The 18,329-nt window shown below is 38.5% G+C and overlaps 1 protein-coding gene across 5 annotated transcripts in view; it reads right to left on the bottom strand.

Moving 5' to 3' along the window:
* The window catches only part of CUL5 (cullin 5), a 127,430-nt gene that overhangs the window by 18,599 nt on the left and 90,502 nt on the right, over nucleotides 1–18,329 (bottom strand). For all 5 annotated transcript variants that reach the window (XM_070767577.1, XM_070767578.1, XM_070767576.1 and 2 more), the window contains one exon: nucleotides 18,224–18,288. In XM_070767577.1, coding sequence (XP_070623678.1) covers nucleotides 18,224–18,288 — 65 coding nt within the window. The remainder of the gene's footprint in view (nucleotides 1–18,223; nucleotides 18,289–18,329) is intronic.

The raw sequence follows: 18,329 nt of genomic DNA, 5'->3' as shown, positions 1-18,329 counted from the left end.
ACTTTTTTGTTTTAAAGCACTCAGTGTTCAGTTTATTAGCAAGATGTCACACAATATCCTCTTCTGCTTTTCACTGACCTGACTCAGAACATCAATTAAAAATAGGTTAAAATAAAACTGTTACTTTACTCTTTGAAACATATCAAATGTAACCTAAATTTCACAGTAATATATCTATCATTATCCATTAAAAAAAAAAAACTATAAACAAACTTTCCTTAAACAATGAACTTATATCACTATTTCACTTTCCCAACAAAACTTTAAAACCAGTGTATTGTATTTTATGCTTCAAAGTCTTTTATTCTTTACCCTACTTCTCTAAGCTATATATGTAAATAAAATTCAAGATTTAAAGATTGTATATATATAAAATTTAACTGTTATCAGAAATTATAAGTACACAACATAACAAAACAATGTAATTATATTGTGTATGTGTATAAAACATGCATGTGCAAAATTTTTTTGTCTAATGAAGTAGATGTAACGTTTTTTCCCCTTCCAATTATAAACTCAGGAATGATCAATTTTACTTCTACTTAAAAAAAAATTATTTATGGCTGTGCTGGGTCTTTGCTGCTGCACACAGCCTTTCTCTGATTGCAAGGAGTGGGGGCTACTACTTAGCTGCAGCATGAGGGCATCTCATTGTGGTGGCTTCTCTTGTTGCAGAGCATGGGCTCTAACGCATGTGGGCTCAGTAGTTGTTTTGCATTGGCTTAGTTGCCCCATGGCATGTGGAAATCTTCCTGGACCAGGGATCGAACCTGTGCTCTCTGCATTGGCAGGCAGATTCTTAACCAATGGACCACCTGGAAGTCTTGCTACTGCTGCTGCTGTTAAGTCGGTTCAGTCATGTCCGACTCTGTGCAATCCCGTGGACGGCAGCCCATCAGGCTCTGCCGGCCCTGGGATTCTCCAGGCAAGAACACTGGAGTGGGCTGCCATTTCCTTCTCCAATGAGTGAAAGTGAAGTTGCTCAGTAGTGTCCAACTCTTTGCAACCCCATGGACTGCAGCCCACCAGGCTCCTCTGTCCATGGGATTTGCCAGGCAAGAGTACTGGAGTGGGGTGCCATTGCCTTCTCCAACCTGGAAGTCCTACACCTACTTTAAAAAATACATAAATATTTAATATTTATTTGGTTGCTTCAAGTCTCAGTTGAAGCATGTGGGATTTTTGTTGCGTCATGTGGGATCTTTCCTCGTAGCGCATGGACTCTAGTTATGGCATGTGGGCTTAGTTGCTCTGTTTGTAGGACCTTAGTTCCACAACCAGGGATCAAATCCATTTCCTCAGCATTGCAAGGCGGATTCTTAACCATTGGACCATTAGGGAAGTTCCTTACTTCTAAATTATATTTATAAATTAATGTATTTTCCCAAAAAAATCGTATTCACATAAGTAAGTGAATAGTACTAGAAGAATTTTTCCTTACAATGTTACTCAATTCATTGACCCTTTCCTGAATTATTGTTAAAAAACACATACTGATCTAACAAAAAAAAGTTACTTTTAATAATGGATCAAATTAGTCATCAATTGTGTTGAAAGCAAACAATTAGAAGTCATCTTGCAAACAGATATAATACTTGGTCATCAGAAATTCATTTTCTGTACAATGGTACCAATACTTCAAAATATTCCTTTGTTTACAAAACAGGGAAGAGTAATTCTAGAAAGAAGTGGAAAGGAGAAACTGCAATGATACCTCCACCAGAGGGCTCAATTTCAGAAAGTGATTTCCTGAAAAGTATCTACATTGGCATACTTTGGGGAATTCCTTCTGTATCTCTTGAGGGAGAAACAGCCAGTCTGAAGGCCACTAACTTACTTCACAAGAATCTATTCATCTCCTCCGATCTATTTGCACTGCCCATGCCTAGCTTTTGTGTGAACTACTATAATAGCTGAGTGGTCTATCCCCCTTCTTTCAATTCAACAGGTTGAGAAAACAGCTGTCAGTCTTTTATTGTTTCTCTGAAGGTACTGTGTCATTCTCTCTGCTCTCTAGATGTTTTAGTGCTTTGTTCTGTTTCCAGTTTCTAGCTGTTTTAGTATGATGTAGCTAGGAATGGTTTAATTTCTAACTATTATGTTTGGGAATCAAAGAGAGATCCTTGAATATAAAGTTGGCGTCTCTCTCAACTTGGAAAAATTTTGGTCAACAGTTCAAGCCTCCTTTCCCTTTCTCTATTATTCCAATTACATATTGTTATAGATATTTCACCTTTACTCAGGTAACAATTTCCACCTATTTGTCTATTAATTATCCATATGTATTATTTACTCTTTATTATTTATGACCTATTTAAGATTACTGAGATATAATTCACATACTACACAATTTATCCATTTAAAGTGTGCAATCCAATGTTTTTAAAAGTATATTCACAAGGTTGTACAACTATCATTAAAATAAAATTTTAAAACATTTTTATTACTCCAAAAAGAAACCCCATACTTATTAGTAGTCAAATCTCATTCTGCAGTGATGCCTGCCTCTCAGTCCCTGGTTATTATTAATCTACTTTCTGTATCTTCTGGACATCTATAAATGGAATCATATAATATGTGCCCTTTTGTGACTGATAACTCTTATTTAGGATGATGTTTTTATGATTCATTCAGATGATAGCACATATCAGTTCGTTCCTTCAAAAAAATTCTACTTTTAAACATGGTCAAAAGATTTAACATATTAGCCATTTTAAGTGTACAATTTAGGGGCATTAAGCATATTCACAATGTTCTGCAAATATCATCACTATGTCCAGAACTTTTTCAGTATCCCAAACAGAAACCCTGTAAATAATAATCTTCCATTCCTTCTTATCTGTATCAATAACTTTTCCTATCCTAGATACCTTGTGTAAGTGGAATCATAGAAAATGTTTCTTTTTGTGACTGGCTCATTTCACTTAGTAAAATATTATCAAGATTTCACTCATATTGTAGCATATATCAGAATCTCCTTCCTTTTATAACTAAATAATATTTCCATTGCATAGACAAATCACGTTCTACTTATCCTTTCATCAGATAATGGGCACTTGGTTTCTTTCCATTTTTTGGCTATTAAGAATAATGCTGCTATGAACATTTATCTCCAAGGTTTCTAGCAGACGCACAATTTCTTTTCTCTTGGGTATATATCCAGGAGTGGAATTGTGGGTCACATGTTAACTTTATGTTAAACTTCTTGAGGAACTACAAAACTGTTTCGATAGTAGCTACACACCAACTATATATGATTCCAATTTCTCTCTACATCTTCACCAACACTTGTTAATGTCTTTTTAACTTCAGTCATCCTAGTGGGTGTTAGTGGTATATATCACTGTGGTTAAGCTATCAATTTAATTACTTTTTAAAAAATATTTTTTATTTATCTATTTGTTTATTTATTTTTGGCTGTGTTGAGTTTTTGTTGCTATCTGTGGGCTTTCTCTAATTGCAGCAAGTTGGGGCTACTCTCTAGTTGCAATATACGGGCTACTCAAAGGGGTGGTTTCTCTTATTCTGGAGCAAAGGCTCTAGGTGCATGGGTTTCAGTAGGTGCGGCTTGTGGGCTCTGGAGAATAGGCTCAGCAGTTACGGCGCACAGGCTTAGTTGCCCCACGACATGTAAAATCTTCAGTCTTCCCAGATCAGAAATTGAATTCAAGTCACCTACATGGCAGGCGAACTCTCAATCATTGGACGACCGGGGAAGTCCTAATCTTAATTATTTTAAAGTACTTATCTGATAACTCTAATACGGGGTCATCTGAGAGTCTGCATCTAAAATTATTTTTCTCTTAGTTGACCATAAATTTCTCTGCCATCTTAGGAGTAGTAATGTCGCAATGAATACTAGGCACTGCATATAAAGAATCGGGGAGGAGGGGCTGAGGGGTAAATGAGGAGTTTGGGATTAACATATACATACTATTATATATAAAACAGATAACCAAAAGGACCTACTGTACAGCACAGGGAACCATACACAATATTTTATAGCAACCTATAAGGGAAAAGAAGCTGAAAAAAATATATATGTGTAACAATCACTTTGTTATACACCTGAAATTTACACAACATTATAAATCAACTGTATTTCAACTAAAAAAAAAAATCACAGAGGCACCACCAGTTCAGTTCAGTTGCTCAGTCGTGTCCAACTCTTTGGGACCCCATGGATTGCAGCGTGCCAGGGGACCAGATGATGTTTATCTTCCATTAAGAGTGTATTCACCCTTTGTTCTGCTAAGGAAGAGGTTGATGACTTTAACCCAATCAAACTATTTTGGTTCAAGGATGATGACTTGTAGTTTTGAAGAACTGGTCTACATTTGGTTAGCCAATGAGTCTAAGGAATGTTCCTTGCGGGCTTTCAGTTGAGAGCCTAGTGGGCTTTGTCATTCAATGCTGTGCGACGACCAAAAGCTCTACTGTTCCCTAGCGGTACTGCCCAGTCTAAGCGCAATCTAGATTCTCAGATACTTCTTTGAAACAAAGCTACAAAGACTCAGCTAACTTCTGAAAGGTTATCCCTCATTTCTATAACTTTTGAGTAGTGTGTTCTAGTTGCTTCTGTAGCTCTTTGATAATATTATATTAAAATAACTATTTTCTAAGTTTACCTGACTCTCCTGCTTGTTCTCAGTGGAAGCATTGCCTCACCATGACTACTATACTCTTCCTCAGAAGTGAGTCTTCCAAATAACCTGGATGTTTCTAGCAGCTTTATTCTCCTAGAACATTAATTACTTTAAGCACCTCCAACAGCCCCAACACTCATGTTCTGCTGCCTGAATAAGCTAATAATACTCATTTTATTCCGGAGAAATTTTCTACTTAGTGTGGACCTAAAGATAGGACATGGTCACCTTAGAATAAAAATAATAGACAGGAACCCAGTAATCCCCACTTCTGGGAATTTAGAGTACAGAAACAAAAAATGGCATATATACAATATTATCCTCTGGAACACTATTAATAAATAGCAAAGTATCAGAAACTACTTAGTGTATAAATAAAGGATAAATTAAATAAACTATGCTGTATCTGGGCTTTCCAGGTGGCGCGAGAGGTAAAGAACCTGCCTGCCAATGCAGAGAAAAAAGAGACGTAGGTTCAATCCCTGGGTTGGGAAGATCCCCTGGAAAAGAGCATGGCAACCCCTTCTAGTAGCCTTGTCTGGATAATCCCAGGACAGAGGAGTCTGGCAGGCTATGGTCCATAGGGTTGCAGAGTCAGACATGACTGAAGCAACTTAGCATGCACATGCTGTATCTACCAGTCATAACACCATGCTTTTTATTAAGAATAACAAAGTTATAAAAAAAGAAAACTACAGATAACATGCTAAGCAAAAATGAGAAGGATGTTTACTTTCACCACTGCTGTTCATCACTATCTAGAGCTGGAAATTCCAGTTAGAGCAATTAGGCAAAAATAAATGAATAAACAAAGTCTTCCAAATTAGAAAGAAAGAAAAATAAAAGTATCTTTAGTAAGAGATGTAATGACCTTCTATATATAAAGTTATTAAAGAATCCACAAAAAAGCTACTTAAAGCCAATGAATGAATTTATTAGCAAAGTTGCAGGGTACAAGATTGACACACAAGAATTAGTTGTGCTTTCACACACCAGCAGTGAACAATCCAAAGGAAATTAAATGAACAATTTCATTTATAGTAACATCCAAAAGAAAAACATACCTAGAAGTAAACTTAACCAAGAACATGAAAGCCCAAGCAGACTAGAAGAGCCATCTTTGCAGGGTTTAAAGCCTTGCATGCAGTGTTAGAGCCTGCTGCTGCTGCTGCTAAGTTGCTTCAGTTGTGTCTGACTCTGTGCGACCCCATAGACGGCAGCCCACCAGGCTCCCCCGTCCCTGGGATTCTCCAGGCAAGAACACTGGAGTGGGTTGCCATTTCCTTCTCCAATGCATGAAAGTAAAAAGTGAAAGTCAAGTCGCTCAGTTGTGTCCGACTCTTCGCAACCCCGTGGACTGCAGCCTACCAGGCTCCTCCGCCCATGGGATTTTCCAGGCAAGAGTACTGGAGCGGGGTGCCATAGCCTTCTCCGGTGTCAGAGCCTAAGCTTGGCAAATTAGACGTTCACTAGAAAGGACTAGCATCCAGGTGTCAAAAACCAACAGACAAGGGATATATGGATGAGATGGAGTGGCCAGGTATGGAGGATGAGAGAACAAATAGGTAAGGAGGGTTTCCACGCAAAGGGAAGGCAAAAGGGGAAGTGTTAAGGCTCCAGTTGGATGAGGAAGGCATTCATGTAGGGGGCGGCCCAGTTGGGGGAGTCAGAGCCTTAGCACGGTGGGGCGTGTATCCACAAAGAAACAAGGCCAGGTACTATAGATTTAAATACTTTTGTGTATACCCACCCTAGTTTGCCAACTGAGGGGGACCAGACCAGTGAAGCAACAATACCAATGAATACACCCAGCACCAGATTTTGCTCACTAAATACCAACATCCACTAAAATCAACTAGGACTTTGTCAAAGTTGCCAAAATGGCTAATCCTGTGGCCAGGCAACGTAAATTGCAAAATGAATCTGGAAACCTCAAGTGCCAAAAAGAAAGGAAGAATTTACTGTTAAAAGGACTCAGAAACCAGTTGCCACTATGAAACCTAGGATAATTTGAAAATGAAAATAAAAAATAAAAGCAAATTATGGGAGTTCCAGAAAAACACCTACTGACTATGCTAAAGCCTTTGACTGTGTGGATCTCAAAAAAATGTGGAAAATTCTTAAAGAGATGGTAGTACCAGAGCACCTTACCCGTTTTCTGAGAAACCTGTATAAGGGTCAGAAGCAACAGTTAGAACCAGATATGGAACAACTGAATAGTTCAAAACTGGGAAATGGCAAGGCTGTATATTGTCACCCTACTTATTTAACTTCTATGCAGAGTACATCATGCAAAATGTCAGGCTGGATGAATCACAAGCTGGAATTAAGACTCCTGGGAGAAATATCAACAACCTCACATACACAGATGATACCACTCTAAAAACAGAAAGGGAAGAGGAATTAAAGAGTCTCTTGTTGAGGGTGAAAGAGGAGAGTGAAAATGCTGGCCTGAAACTCAACACAAATAAAATTAAAATCATGGCATCTGGTCCCACAACTTCATGGCAAATAGATGGAGAAAAAGTGGAAGCAGTGACAGATTTTGTTTTCTTGGGTCCCAAAATCACTGCGGACACTGGCTCTAGCCATGAATTTAAAAGACACTTGCTGCCTGGGAGTAAAGCTATGACCAATCTAGACAGCATATTAAAAAGCAGAGACATTACTGCTGACAAAGGTCGGTATGGTCAAGACTATGGTTTTTCCAGTAGTCATGTACAGATGTGAGAGCTGGACCACAAAAAAGAAGGCTGATCACTGACAAATTGATGCTTTTGAATTAAAGTGTGGAGAAGACTCTTGAGAGTCCCTTGGACTGCAAGGAGACCAAACCAGTCAATCCTAAAGAAAATCAAACCTGAATAATTCATTGGAGGGATTGAGGCTGAAGCTGAAGCCCCAATACTTTGGCCACCTGATGTGAAGAGCTGACTCACTAGAAAAGACCTTGATGCTGGGAATGATTGAAGGCAAAAGGAGAACAGGGTGGCAGAGAATGAAATGGTTAGACTGTATCACCAACTCAATGGACATGAATTTGAGCAAATTCTGTCAGATAGTAGAGGACAGAGGAACCTGGCATCCTTTAGTCCATGGAGTTGTAGAGAGTTGACAGGACTTAGCAACTGAACAATAACAACAACAAAATGAGAGTTCCTTGGTGTCTAGTGGTTAGGATTCAGGGTTTTAACTGCCATGGCCTGGGAACTGAGATCCTGTAAGCCATGTGGCACAACACCCTGCCTCAAAAAAAATAGCGAACCCACTGAATAAATATAGTAATAGTAAACTGAATCCATACTAAGAAGAAAAATCAATGTACAAACTGAAAATTTAACAAGCAATGATGGGATCTAAAGGAAATCAGTTCTGAATATTTATTGGAAGGACTGATGCTGAAGTTGAAGCTCAAACACTTTGGCCACCTGATGTGATGAACTGACTCATTTGAAAAGACCCTGATGCTGGGAAAGATTGAAGGCAGGAGGAGAAGGGGATGACAGAGGATGAGATGTTTGGATGGCATCGCTGACTCAATGGACATGAGTTTGAGCAATCTCCAGGAGCTGGTGATGGACAAGGAAGCCTGGTGTGCTGCAATCCATGGGGTCACAAACAGTTGGAGATGACTGAGTGACTGAACTGAATTGAACTGATGGAATCTTTACGTAGTTGTAAAGTACTTGTCAACAAATACCTAATTACTAAACGAAAAGGAAATAACTGAGTGGAGAAGTGTGGCAGGCACCAACTTAATCAGGTGACCAAACTAAATAAAACTGATACTGCAATAAATCAAAATCATGCACTGTTGTTTAGATAAGATGCAGTAAGGGAATTCCCTGATGGTCCAGTGGTTAGGACTCCACTGTTTCACAGACAAGGGTCACTTTCTGGTTGAGGAACTAGGATTCCATAAGCCATGTGGCATGGCCAAAACAAAAACAAAAAATGCAGTTAGAATAATAGACTTTCATTTCTGCCAAAGATGCAAACCTGACTCTTAAGAAAAAAAAAAACCCAACCCATCAGATTAACTCAAACTAACGAACATCCCACAAAAAATCTGGACTGTAATCTTCAAAAATGTCAAGGTAACAAGAGTCAAAGGAGAGATGGTTCCAGACCAAAGAAAAGGGTCAGTTCAGTTCAGTTCAGTTCAGTCGCTCTGTCATGTCCGACTCTTGCGACCCCATAAACTGCAGAATGCCAGGCCTCCCTGTCCATCACCAACTCCCGGAGTTCACTCAAACTCACATCCATTGAAATATAACAACTAAATGTAAAACACGATTGTGTACTGGATCCTTCTGCTACAAAGAATACAATATGGTCAATAAGCTTAGTGATCTGAGTAGAAGGTTATTATGCATCAATGTCAATTTTAATTATTTTGATAGCTCTATTGGGATTATATTTGTAGAAAATATACACAACTGTACTTGGAATAATGAACAACTTACTCTCAAATAGTTCTAGAAAAAAAGTTTTAATATATTTTCAAAGAGAAAAAGATAATGAAACTTCCAACTTTGTGTACATTATTTTGACAACTGAGAAAACATATGCCTTAAAAAGCACAACCAAAACTAAAATGAGATTAAATTTAAAAATTTGAAGAGCCCTGTATCTATTAAGGAAATTGAACTTGTCAGTATCTGCCCACAGAGAAAACTATCAGCCCAAATGGTTTTACCAATGAATTCTACTAAACATTTAAGGAGAAGTAATACTAATTAACCTATTTCTTTTAAAACCATACAAAAGGAAAGAATAACTCTCAACCCTTTTTATGAGGTCAACATAATCCTAAAATCAGAAAACAATAAAGATATCACAAAAATGAAAATTATTCAAGGCACAAAGGCCAGAAAGAGGTGAATCATTCCCCAAAATAAACAAAAATATTTAACAGAACATAAGCAAATTAAATCCAGGAATATACAAAAAGAATTAATACATCATCACCAAGTAGAATTTATGCCAAGAATTCAAACTTGGTTAAATGTTTCCTTAAAAAAATTCAGTGTTTCCTGAGGAAGAAAAGCAGAGCTGAAGGAATCAGGCTTCCTGCTAACTTTGGACCATACTACAAAGTTCAGTCATCAAACAATATTGTATTGGCACGATATTGATATAAAAAAACACACACACACACCGAAATATGTATCAATGGAACAGGGTAGAAAGCCTAGAAATATATCCATGCATCTATGGTTGATTAATCTATGACACAGGAAGCAAGAATATACAATGGAGAAAAGACAGTCTCTTCAATAAATGATGCCAGAAAAACTGGACAGCTACGTGCGAAAGAATGAAATTAGAACACTTCCTAACATTATACACAAAAATAAACTCAAATGGATTAAAGATCTAAGTGTAAGATTGCATACTATAAAACTCGTAGAGGTAAACACAGGCAGAACCACATAAACTGCAGTAAGATCTTTCTGGATCTACCTCATAGAATAGTGGGGAAAAAAAAAGGGGACCTAATTAAACTTAAAAGCTTTTACATAGCAAAGGAAACTATAAACAAAATGAAGACAACCTACAAAATGGGAGAAAATATTTGCAAATGAAGTGACTAAGGACTAATCTCCAAAATATACAAATAGCTCATGCAGCTCAATATCAAAACAACAAACAACCTAATCAAATGATGGGCATGCGTGTGTACTAAGTTGCTTCAGTTGTTTCTGACTCTTTATGACCCTATGGACTATAGCCCACCAGGAATAATGGGCTTCTGTCCATGGGATTCTCCAGGCAAGAATACTGGAGTGGGTTGCCATGCCCTCTCCATGGGATCTTCCCAACTCAGGGATCAAACCCACGTTTCTTATGTCTCCTGCACTGGCAGGCAGGTTCTTCACCACTAGCACCACCTGGGACACCAAAGAGGGAAGTGAACTGAAGTGAAATGAAGTGAAATGAAAGTCATTTATTCGTGTCCCAACTCTTCACAACCCTATGGACTGACTGTAGCCCACCAGGCTCTTCTGTCCATGGGATTTCACAGGCAAGAATACTGGAGTGGGCAGCCATTCCCTTTTCCAGAGGATCCTCCAGGTATCGAACTTGCGTATCCTGCACTTCAGGCAGGTTCTTTACTGTCTGAGCCACCAAGGAACCCCAAATAATGGGCAGAAGATCTAAACAGACACTTCTCAAAAGACAACAGATAGCCAAAAAGCACATGAAAAGATGCTTAATATGGCTAATTATCAGAGAAATGCAAATCGAAATACAATGAGGTATCACACCACCAGTCAGAATGGTTAGCATCAAAAACTCTATATATAAATAGGGCTTCTCTGGTGGCTCAGTGATAAAGAATCTGTCTGCCACTGTAGGAGACATGGATTCAACACCTGATCTGGGAAGATGCCATGGAGCAACTAAGCCCATGGGCCACAACTTTTGAGCCTGGGCCCTAGAGCCTGGAAGCAGCAACTACTGAACCCACAAGCTGTACCTACTGAAGCCCATGCACCCTAGAGTCCATGCTCTGCAACAAGAGAGGCCACCGCAGTGAGAAGCCTGTGCACCGCAACAAGAGAGCAGCCCCCTCTTGCTGCAACTAGAGGAAAGCCTGTGCAGCAACGAAGATCCAGCACAGCAAATAAATAAATAAAATGATTTTTTTTTTAAATGTCTAAAAAGTCTATAAACAATAAATACTGGAGAGGGTGTGGAGAACCCTCCTAAACTGTTGGTGAGAATGCAAGTTGGTACAACTGTTATGGACAGTCCTTAAAAAACTAAAAATAAAACTACTATAGGATCCAGCAATCCCACTCCTGGGCATATATCCAGAAAAAAAAATAATTCAAAAAGATACTGTAGGAGACAGGAAGAATAAAAGAAAAACAGGCCCCATCAAGGGCCTGTTAATAAATAAAGATTTTTTATTTATTTATAAATAAAAGAAATTTATAATTATTGATAAACTGGATGCTATAAGGCATGAGACTCTGGAATAAGTCCAGAGGGAACAGTTTATAATCTTAAAAACAAGAATGATCCTAGGGTCGGAAAACCGACCCCAGACTGTTTCTCAACTGGCGTCTCAGAGTCACATGTTTAACGTATCTGGTGAAAAATCTATAGATGAGAATATTAGTCTTAGTTACTGATTTGTTATTGATTACTGTTTCCTAATTACTCAATGGTTAATGATCATTTTGTTCTTTGGCCCTGAAGGCCACAAGAGTTATAGTTTAACTCCCCGCTTACTCTTTCCTTCACGGCTGAAAGTCTAATAAAGCTGGCTTGGATTCAGTTTCGGCACCTTCACCTTGGAGTGGTGTTGGTCCCCTGATCCTTGCTTTTCTCTAATTCTTGTGTCTCGTTTCTCATTCTCTCGCTGTATTGCGCTTTCGGAAACCCTGCTTGTCCAGCTCGTCTCGACAGATACAAGCAACCCAACATTCACTGCAGCATTATTTACAATAGCTAGGACATGAAAGGAACCTAAGTAAATGGCCACTGACAGAGGAATGGACTGCAAGGAGATCCAAACCAGTCCATCCTAAAGGAAATCAGTCCTGAATATTCATTGGAAGGACTGATGTTGAAGCTGCAACTCCAATACTTTGGCCACCTGATGTGAAGAGCTGACTCATCTGAAAAGACCCTGATGCTGGGAAAGATTGAGGGCAGGAAGAGACGGGGAAGAGACGGGGAAGAGACGGGGATGACAGAGGATGAGGTGGTTGGACGGTATCACCGACTCGATGGACATGAGCTTGAGTAGGCTCTGGGAGTCGGTGATGGCCAGGGAGGCCTGGTGTGCTGCAGTCCATGGGGTCGCAAAGAGTCCGACATGACTGAGTGACTGAATACACAGAGGAATGGATAAATAAATGCGGTACATGTATACAACAGAATATCATGTAACCAGAAAAATAACAAAATAATGCCATTTGCAGCAGCATGGATGGACCTAGAATCTGTCATATAAGTAAAGTAAGTCAGACAAAGACAAATATCATATGATTCCATTTACAAGTAAAATCTAAAAAAAAAAAAAAAGATACAAATGAACTTATTCACAAAGCAGAAACAGAATCATACTTTGAAACCAAACATGGTTATGAATGGGGAAAAGTGGGTGGGGAAGGATAAACCAGGAGTTTAGGATTAACATATATACACTACTGGGCTTCCCTAGTGGCTCAGGTGTAAAGAATCCACCTGCCAATGCAGGAGACATGGGTTTGATTCCTGGTCTGGTAAGATCCCACATGCCATAGAACAACTAAGCACATGCACCACCACTACTCAGCATGTGCTCCAGAGCCTGAGAGCCACAACTACCGAGCCCACGTGCTCTAGAGCCCGTTCTCCCACAAGAGAAGCCACTGCAATGAGAAGCCCATGTACCACAGCTAGAGAGTAGCTTGCGCTCACTGCAACTAGAGAAAAGCCCATACAGCAACGAAGACCCAGCACAGCCAAAAATAACCAGACAAAATTATAAAACAAACATATACACACTACTCTATATAAAATGGGGTTTCCCAGGTGGTGATAGTGGTAAAGAACCCGTCAGCCAATGCAAGAGACATAAGAGATGTGGATTTGATCCCTGGGTCAGGAAGACTGTCTAGAGGAGGAAATGGCAACCCACTTGCCTGGAGAATCCCATGGATAGAGAAGTCCAGCAGGCTACAGTCCATAGTGTCGCAAAGAGTTGGTAATGACTTAGCACGCACACATGCATATATAAAATAGATAATCAACAAAGACCTACTCTAAAGCACAGGGAACTCTATTCAATATTCTGTAATAAGCAAAGTGGGAAAAAAGTCTGAGAAAGAATGGATATATATATATATATATATCAGTTCAGTTCAGTTGCTCAGTCATGTCCAACTCTTTGCGACTCCATGAACCGCAGCACGCCAGGCCTCCCTGTCCATCATCAACTCCCAAAGTCCACCCAAACCCATGTCCATCTAGTTGGCAATGCCATACAGCCATCTCATCCTCTGTCATCCCCTTCTCCTCCTGCCCTCAATCTTTCCCAGCATCAGGGTCTTTTCAGATTAGTCAGCTCTGACATCAGGTGGCCAAAGTATTGGAGTTTCAACTTCAACATTAGTCCTTCCAATGAACACCCAGGACTGATCTCCTTCAGAATGGACTCGTTGGATCTCCTTGCAGTCCAAGGGACTCAAGAGTCTTCTCCAACACTACAGTTCAAAAGCATCAATTCTTCTGCGCTCAGCTTTCTTTATAGTCCAACTCTCACATCCATACATAACTGCTGGACAAACCTGAGCCTTGACTAGATGGACCTTTGTTGGCAAAGTAATGTCTCTGCTTTTGAATATGCTGTCTAGATTGGTCATAATTTTCCTTCCAAGGAGTAAGCGTATTTTAATTTCATGGCTGCAATCACCATCTGCAGTGATTTTGGAGCCCCCCAAAATAAAGTCAGCCACTGTTTCTACATCTATTAGCCATGAAGTGATGGGACCAGATGCCATGATCTTAGATTTCTGAATGTTGAGTTTTAAGCCAGATTTTGCACTTTCCTCTTTCACTTTCATCAAGAAAGTTTAAAAAAAAAAAAAGCAGAATTGAGGTTTCTTTCTAAGAAAAAATTCTGCCCCAAGTGTAGAATCAACTCCTGCCCAAGAGTTTCCAGCCTGCTAGCCTGCCTGACAAACTCCCACAGCTACCAGATGATACAGAGTCTGCCCGCAAGGCAGGAAACTGGGGTTCAATCCATGGGTCAGGAAGATCCCCTGGAGAAGGAAATGGTGACCCACTCCAGTATTCTTGCCTGGAAAATCCCATGGATGGAGGAGCCTGGTGGGCTACAGTCCATGGTGTCTCAAAGAGTCAGACACGACTGAGCAACTAATACTTTACTTTTACAATTACACAGTACTGAGGGGCTTCCCTGGTGGTTCAAATGGTAAAGAATCCACCTGCAATGTGGGAGAACTGGGTTTGATCCCTGGGTTGGGAAGATGCCTGGAGGAAGGCAAGGCAACCCACTCCAGTATTTTTGCCTGGAGAATCCCCATTGACATAGGAGCCTGGCGAGCTGCAGTCCATGGCATTGCAAAGAGTTGGTCATGACTGAGTGACTAAGCACAAGACAACACAATTACATAAGCCAATTCCTTCAAATACATCTCTCTTCAACAATCCTCAGCAATCCAACACCCATCAGTGTATGTCACCACATCAAAAGAGGAAGGAAAGAGACTTCCCCGGCAGTCCAGTGGTTAAGATCTCCCTTCCAATGCAGGGGACTCCGGTTCGACCTCTGGTTGGGGATCTAAGATCCCACATGCTGTGGGGAACTAAGCCTACGTGCTGCAACTACTGAGCCCACACACTGCAATGAAAGATCTCACATGCTGCAACTAAGACCTGACACAGCCAAATAAATAAAAATACTTAAAAGAAAAAAGAATAAGCAAGAAAAACCTTATGGTCATTTGACACAGGAAAAGCATATAGTAAATCAACACCCATTCACCATCAAACTTTCCAGCAAATTACGAATAAAAAGCAACCCTATGAAAAATCCTTACCTAACTTTGTTCTTAGAGACAAAATATTAAGGCTTTTCCTCAAAGCTTGCAGAAAAAGGTAAGGACGCCCACTCTCACTGTTTCTTTTTTTTTTTTAATTTAATTTTATTTTTTAACTTTACAATATTGTACTGGTTTTGCCATATATCAAAATGAATCCGCCACAGGTATACATGTGTTCCCCATCCTGAACCCTCCTCCCACCTCCCTCCCCATACCATCCCTCTGTACTTATGATCCTATCCAGTGGGTCAAACCATAAAAAGAAATAACTCTTTTATTTGGAGATTACATGATTTTTTACATAGAAAATTTTAGGAAATCTATAAAAGAACTACTAGAACTAATAACTTTAACAAGGTTAACAATATAAGACCAATTTATAAAAAACAACCATATTTTTATATACTAGCAAAATACTAGAGTATCAAAAGCACTCAAGAAAAAAACAAGAACAAAGTTATACCAGCTGACTTAAACTTTTTGCAGAACTTTATTAATCATAACTATTTGAAATGGCCTAAGGATATTCAGTTAATTCACTGGAATAGAATAGAAAGTCCAGAAAAACATACATATTTTTAAGTCACTTGATTCTTCATAAAAGGCACCAAAACAATGCAGTGGGGAATGGAAAATATTTCCAATAAATGGTGATGAAACCACTGGCCACCATACAGAAAAGAAAAAAATTAAACTTAACCCCTAACTTACACTATATACAAATATCAATTTAACGTGGCCCTTAGACTTCAATGTGAAAGCTACAAATTACAAAGCTTCTAAAAGAAAACAGAAGATTATCTTCTTGTCCTAGTGGTAGATGTAGACAGAGGTTTCCTCGATAAAACATAGCAAAATCCACAAAAGAAAAGCACACATATAACAAAGGACCAATATACAGAATATGTAAGAACTCATAGCTCACTAATAAACAGGCAAAAAATCTGAACACTTTATAAAGAAAAATGTAAGAATACCCCAAAAATACATGAAAAACTGTTCAATATCAATAGTCATGAGGGAAATGGGAATCAAAAATATACTTAGGGGACTTCCCTGGTGGCCCAGTTGTTAAGAATCTGCCTTGTGATGCAGGGGACCTGGGTCTGATCCTTGGTCAGGGAACGAAGGTCCCACAAGCCTCGGAGCACCTAAGCCCACGGCCGCAACTACTGCAGGCTGTGCGCCCTGCAGCCCACACACACAACTGGAGGCTGTGTGCTGCAACACAAGGTCCCCAGGCCGTAACTGAGACCCAGCGCAGTTAATAAAACAAAACTGTACTGAGATAACGGAACATACATCCAGTCAATTCTGGATGTATGAGAATACCATTTAATCCTCATTCCCAAAAAATATAAGAATACCAAAAAAATACATGAAAAACTGGTGGGAAATATATGAAAAAATCATGCTAGTGGGAGTGTAAAATAGTACAACCACTTTGGGAAACAAACCACTGTGACTTACAAAAACATGGATAAATCTTAAAAACACTATGGTGAGTTGAAAAAAAGTTTTACACAAATAATACACTATTTTATGAATTCAATTTCTATGTAGTCCTAGATCAGGCAAACCTAACCTACGTTGAAATAATCAGAACAACAGTTGCCTTCTGGAAGAAGGTGGGGATAGGGGTGGGACTGATTGGGAATGGACATGAAGTATCTCTCAAGGATGATGAAAATAATGTTTATTTTAATAGGGATGTAGGCATTTGTCAGATCTCACAAAATTAAAAACATAAGATTTATAGATATGACTGTAGGTCAATTTTATCTCAAAGCAAACACAATATTCAATTAATGACTGCATGATAAAATGTTTAGGGAGTAATGGTTACTGATGCTTGCAACTTCTTTTGAAATGTACTTAAAAAGTTAACTGATGGATATACAGGGAGATACATTATTTAATAAAGCAACAGAGGTGACTTTACTCTTAAGTCTGAATATTTTCATTGAAAAAAGGTGGAAACGGGAGAATAAGGAAGACCTTTATGTATTTATATGAAGAAATCTCCAAGATGCAGGGTTATACGTTTCATATTTATAAAGAGAACACAACAAATGCCCTTCTAAACAATGCCAATTACTATAAAAGTGTATGACCCAGGTGTCTTCCACTGTACTAGTACTTAAATAACTTATATGGTTTAAAAAAGACAAAATGAAAATGATTTAAACAAAACAAAAAACAAAGCCCTATTTTCAAGTATATTAACGTTATGTATAATTTATTTAAAATTACAAAAGATCATTTTTCAAATTAACTTTTAGTGCTACTTAGTACTACTCTAAAGATACTATAACTAGCTTAGATTAATGAATAGATGATTACATTTTCATTTTCAGATTTTTTATAATAGTTGTTAGCATGAATAAATCCATCTTACTTGAGATGAGAACTCACCAACAATGAGTTTAAAAAAATAGTAACATAAACATTTACATTAAAATTTATATCCCTTTGGAAAAAATTTACGTATTTATTTGGATGTGCCAGGTCTTAGTTGCAGCATGCAGGATCTTTAGTTGTGGCATACCAACTCTCAGTTTCAGCATGTGGGATCTAGCTCCCTAACCAGGGGATCAAACCTGAGTCCCCTGCATTGGAAGTGTGGATGCTTAGCCACTGGACTAGTTCCAATTTCTCTTTTTTTAATCATCATGGTGAAGAGAGTCCTATTCTATGCTTTTATACATTATAAAATAACTGGTGAATGATGAGGAAGAAAAATGATGAGCAAAGAATCTGAAAGAACAAAACTTTTTTTTTTAACTTAAAAAAATAAGGTTAACATTCTTTGGTTACAAGAGGAAATAATATAAAATTTAAAATAAAGATAGAATTTTTAATAATCAAAGGCAGCAAAACCATAACAGTTAAAAAAACAAAAAATAAAGCTCATAGGGTTAGGGAAATAGGGCACTTTGCATATGCATGTCCAATAACATATAACACACTCCATAAAATGCAATTATAAACATGATTTAAAACACTTACCCCTTCTGCTTCAAAGGTAATTCAAGTTTAAATATGGTAGCATCATTAACAACTGCTTTATATGCCTGCAAATAATATAAAATAAGATATGAACATTAGTTTTAAT

This window comes from Bos indicus, chromosome 15 (assembly GCF_029378745.1).
Source record: "Bos indicus isolate NIAB-ARS_2022 breed Sahiwal x Tharparkar chromosome 15, NIAB-ARS_B.indTharparkar_mat_pri_1.0, whole genome shotgun sequence".
NCBI lineage: Eukaryota > Metazoa > Chordata > Mammalia > Artiodactyla > Bovidae > Bos > Bos indicus.
This window is presented reverse-complemented; position numbering and strand designations above follow the sequence as displayed.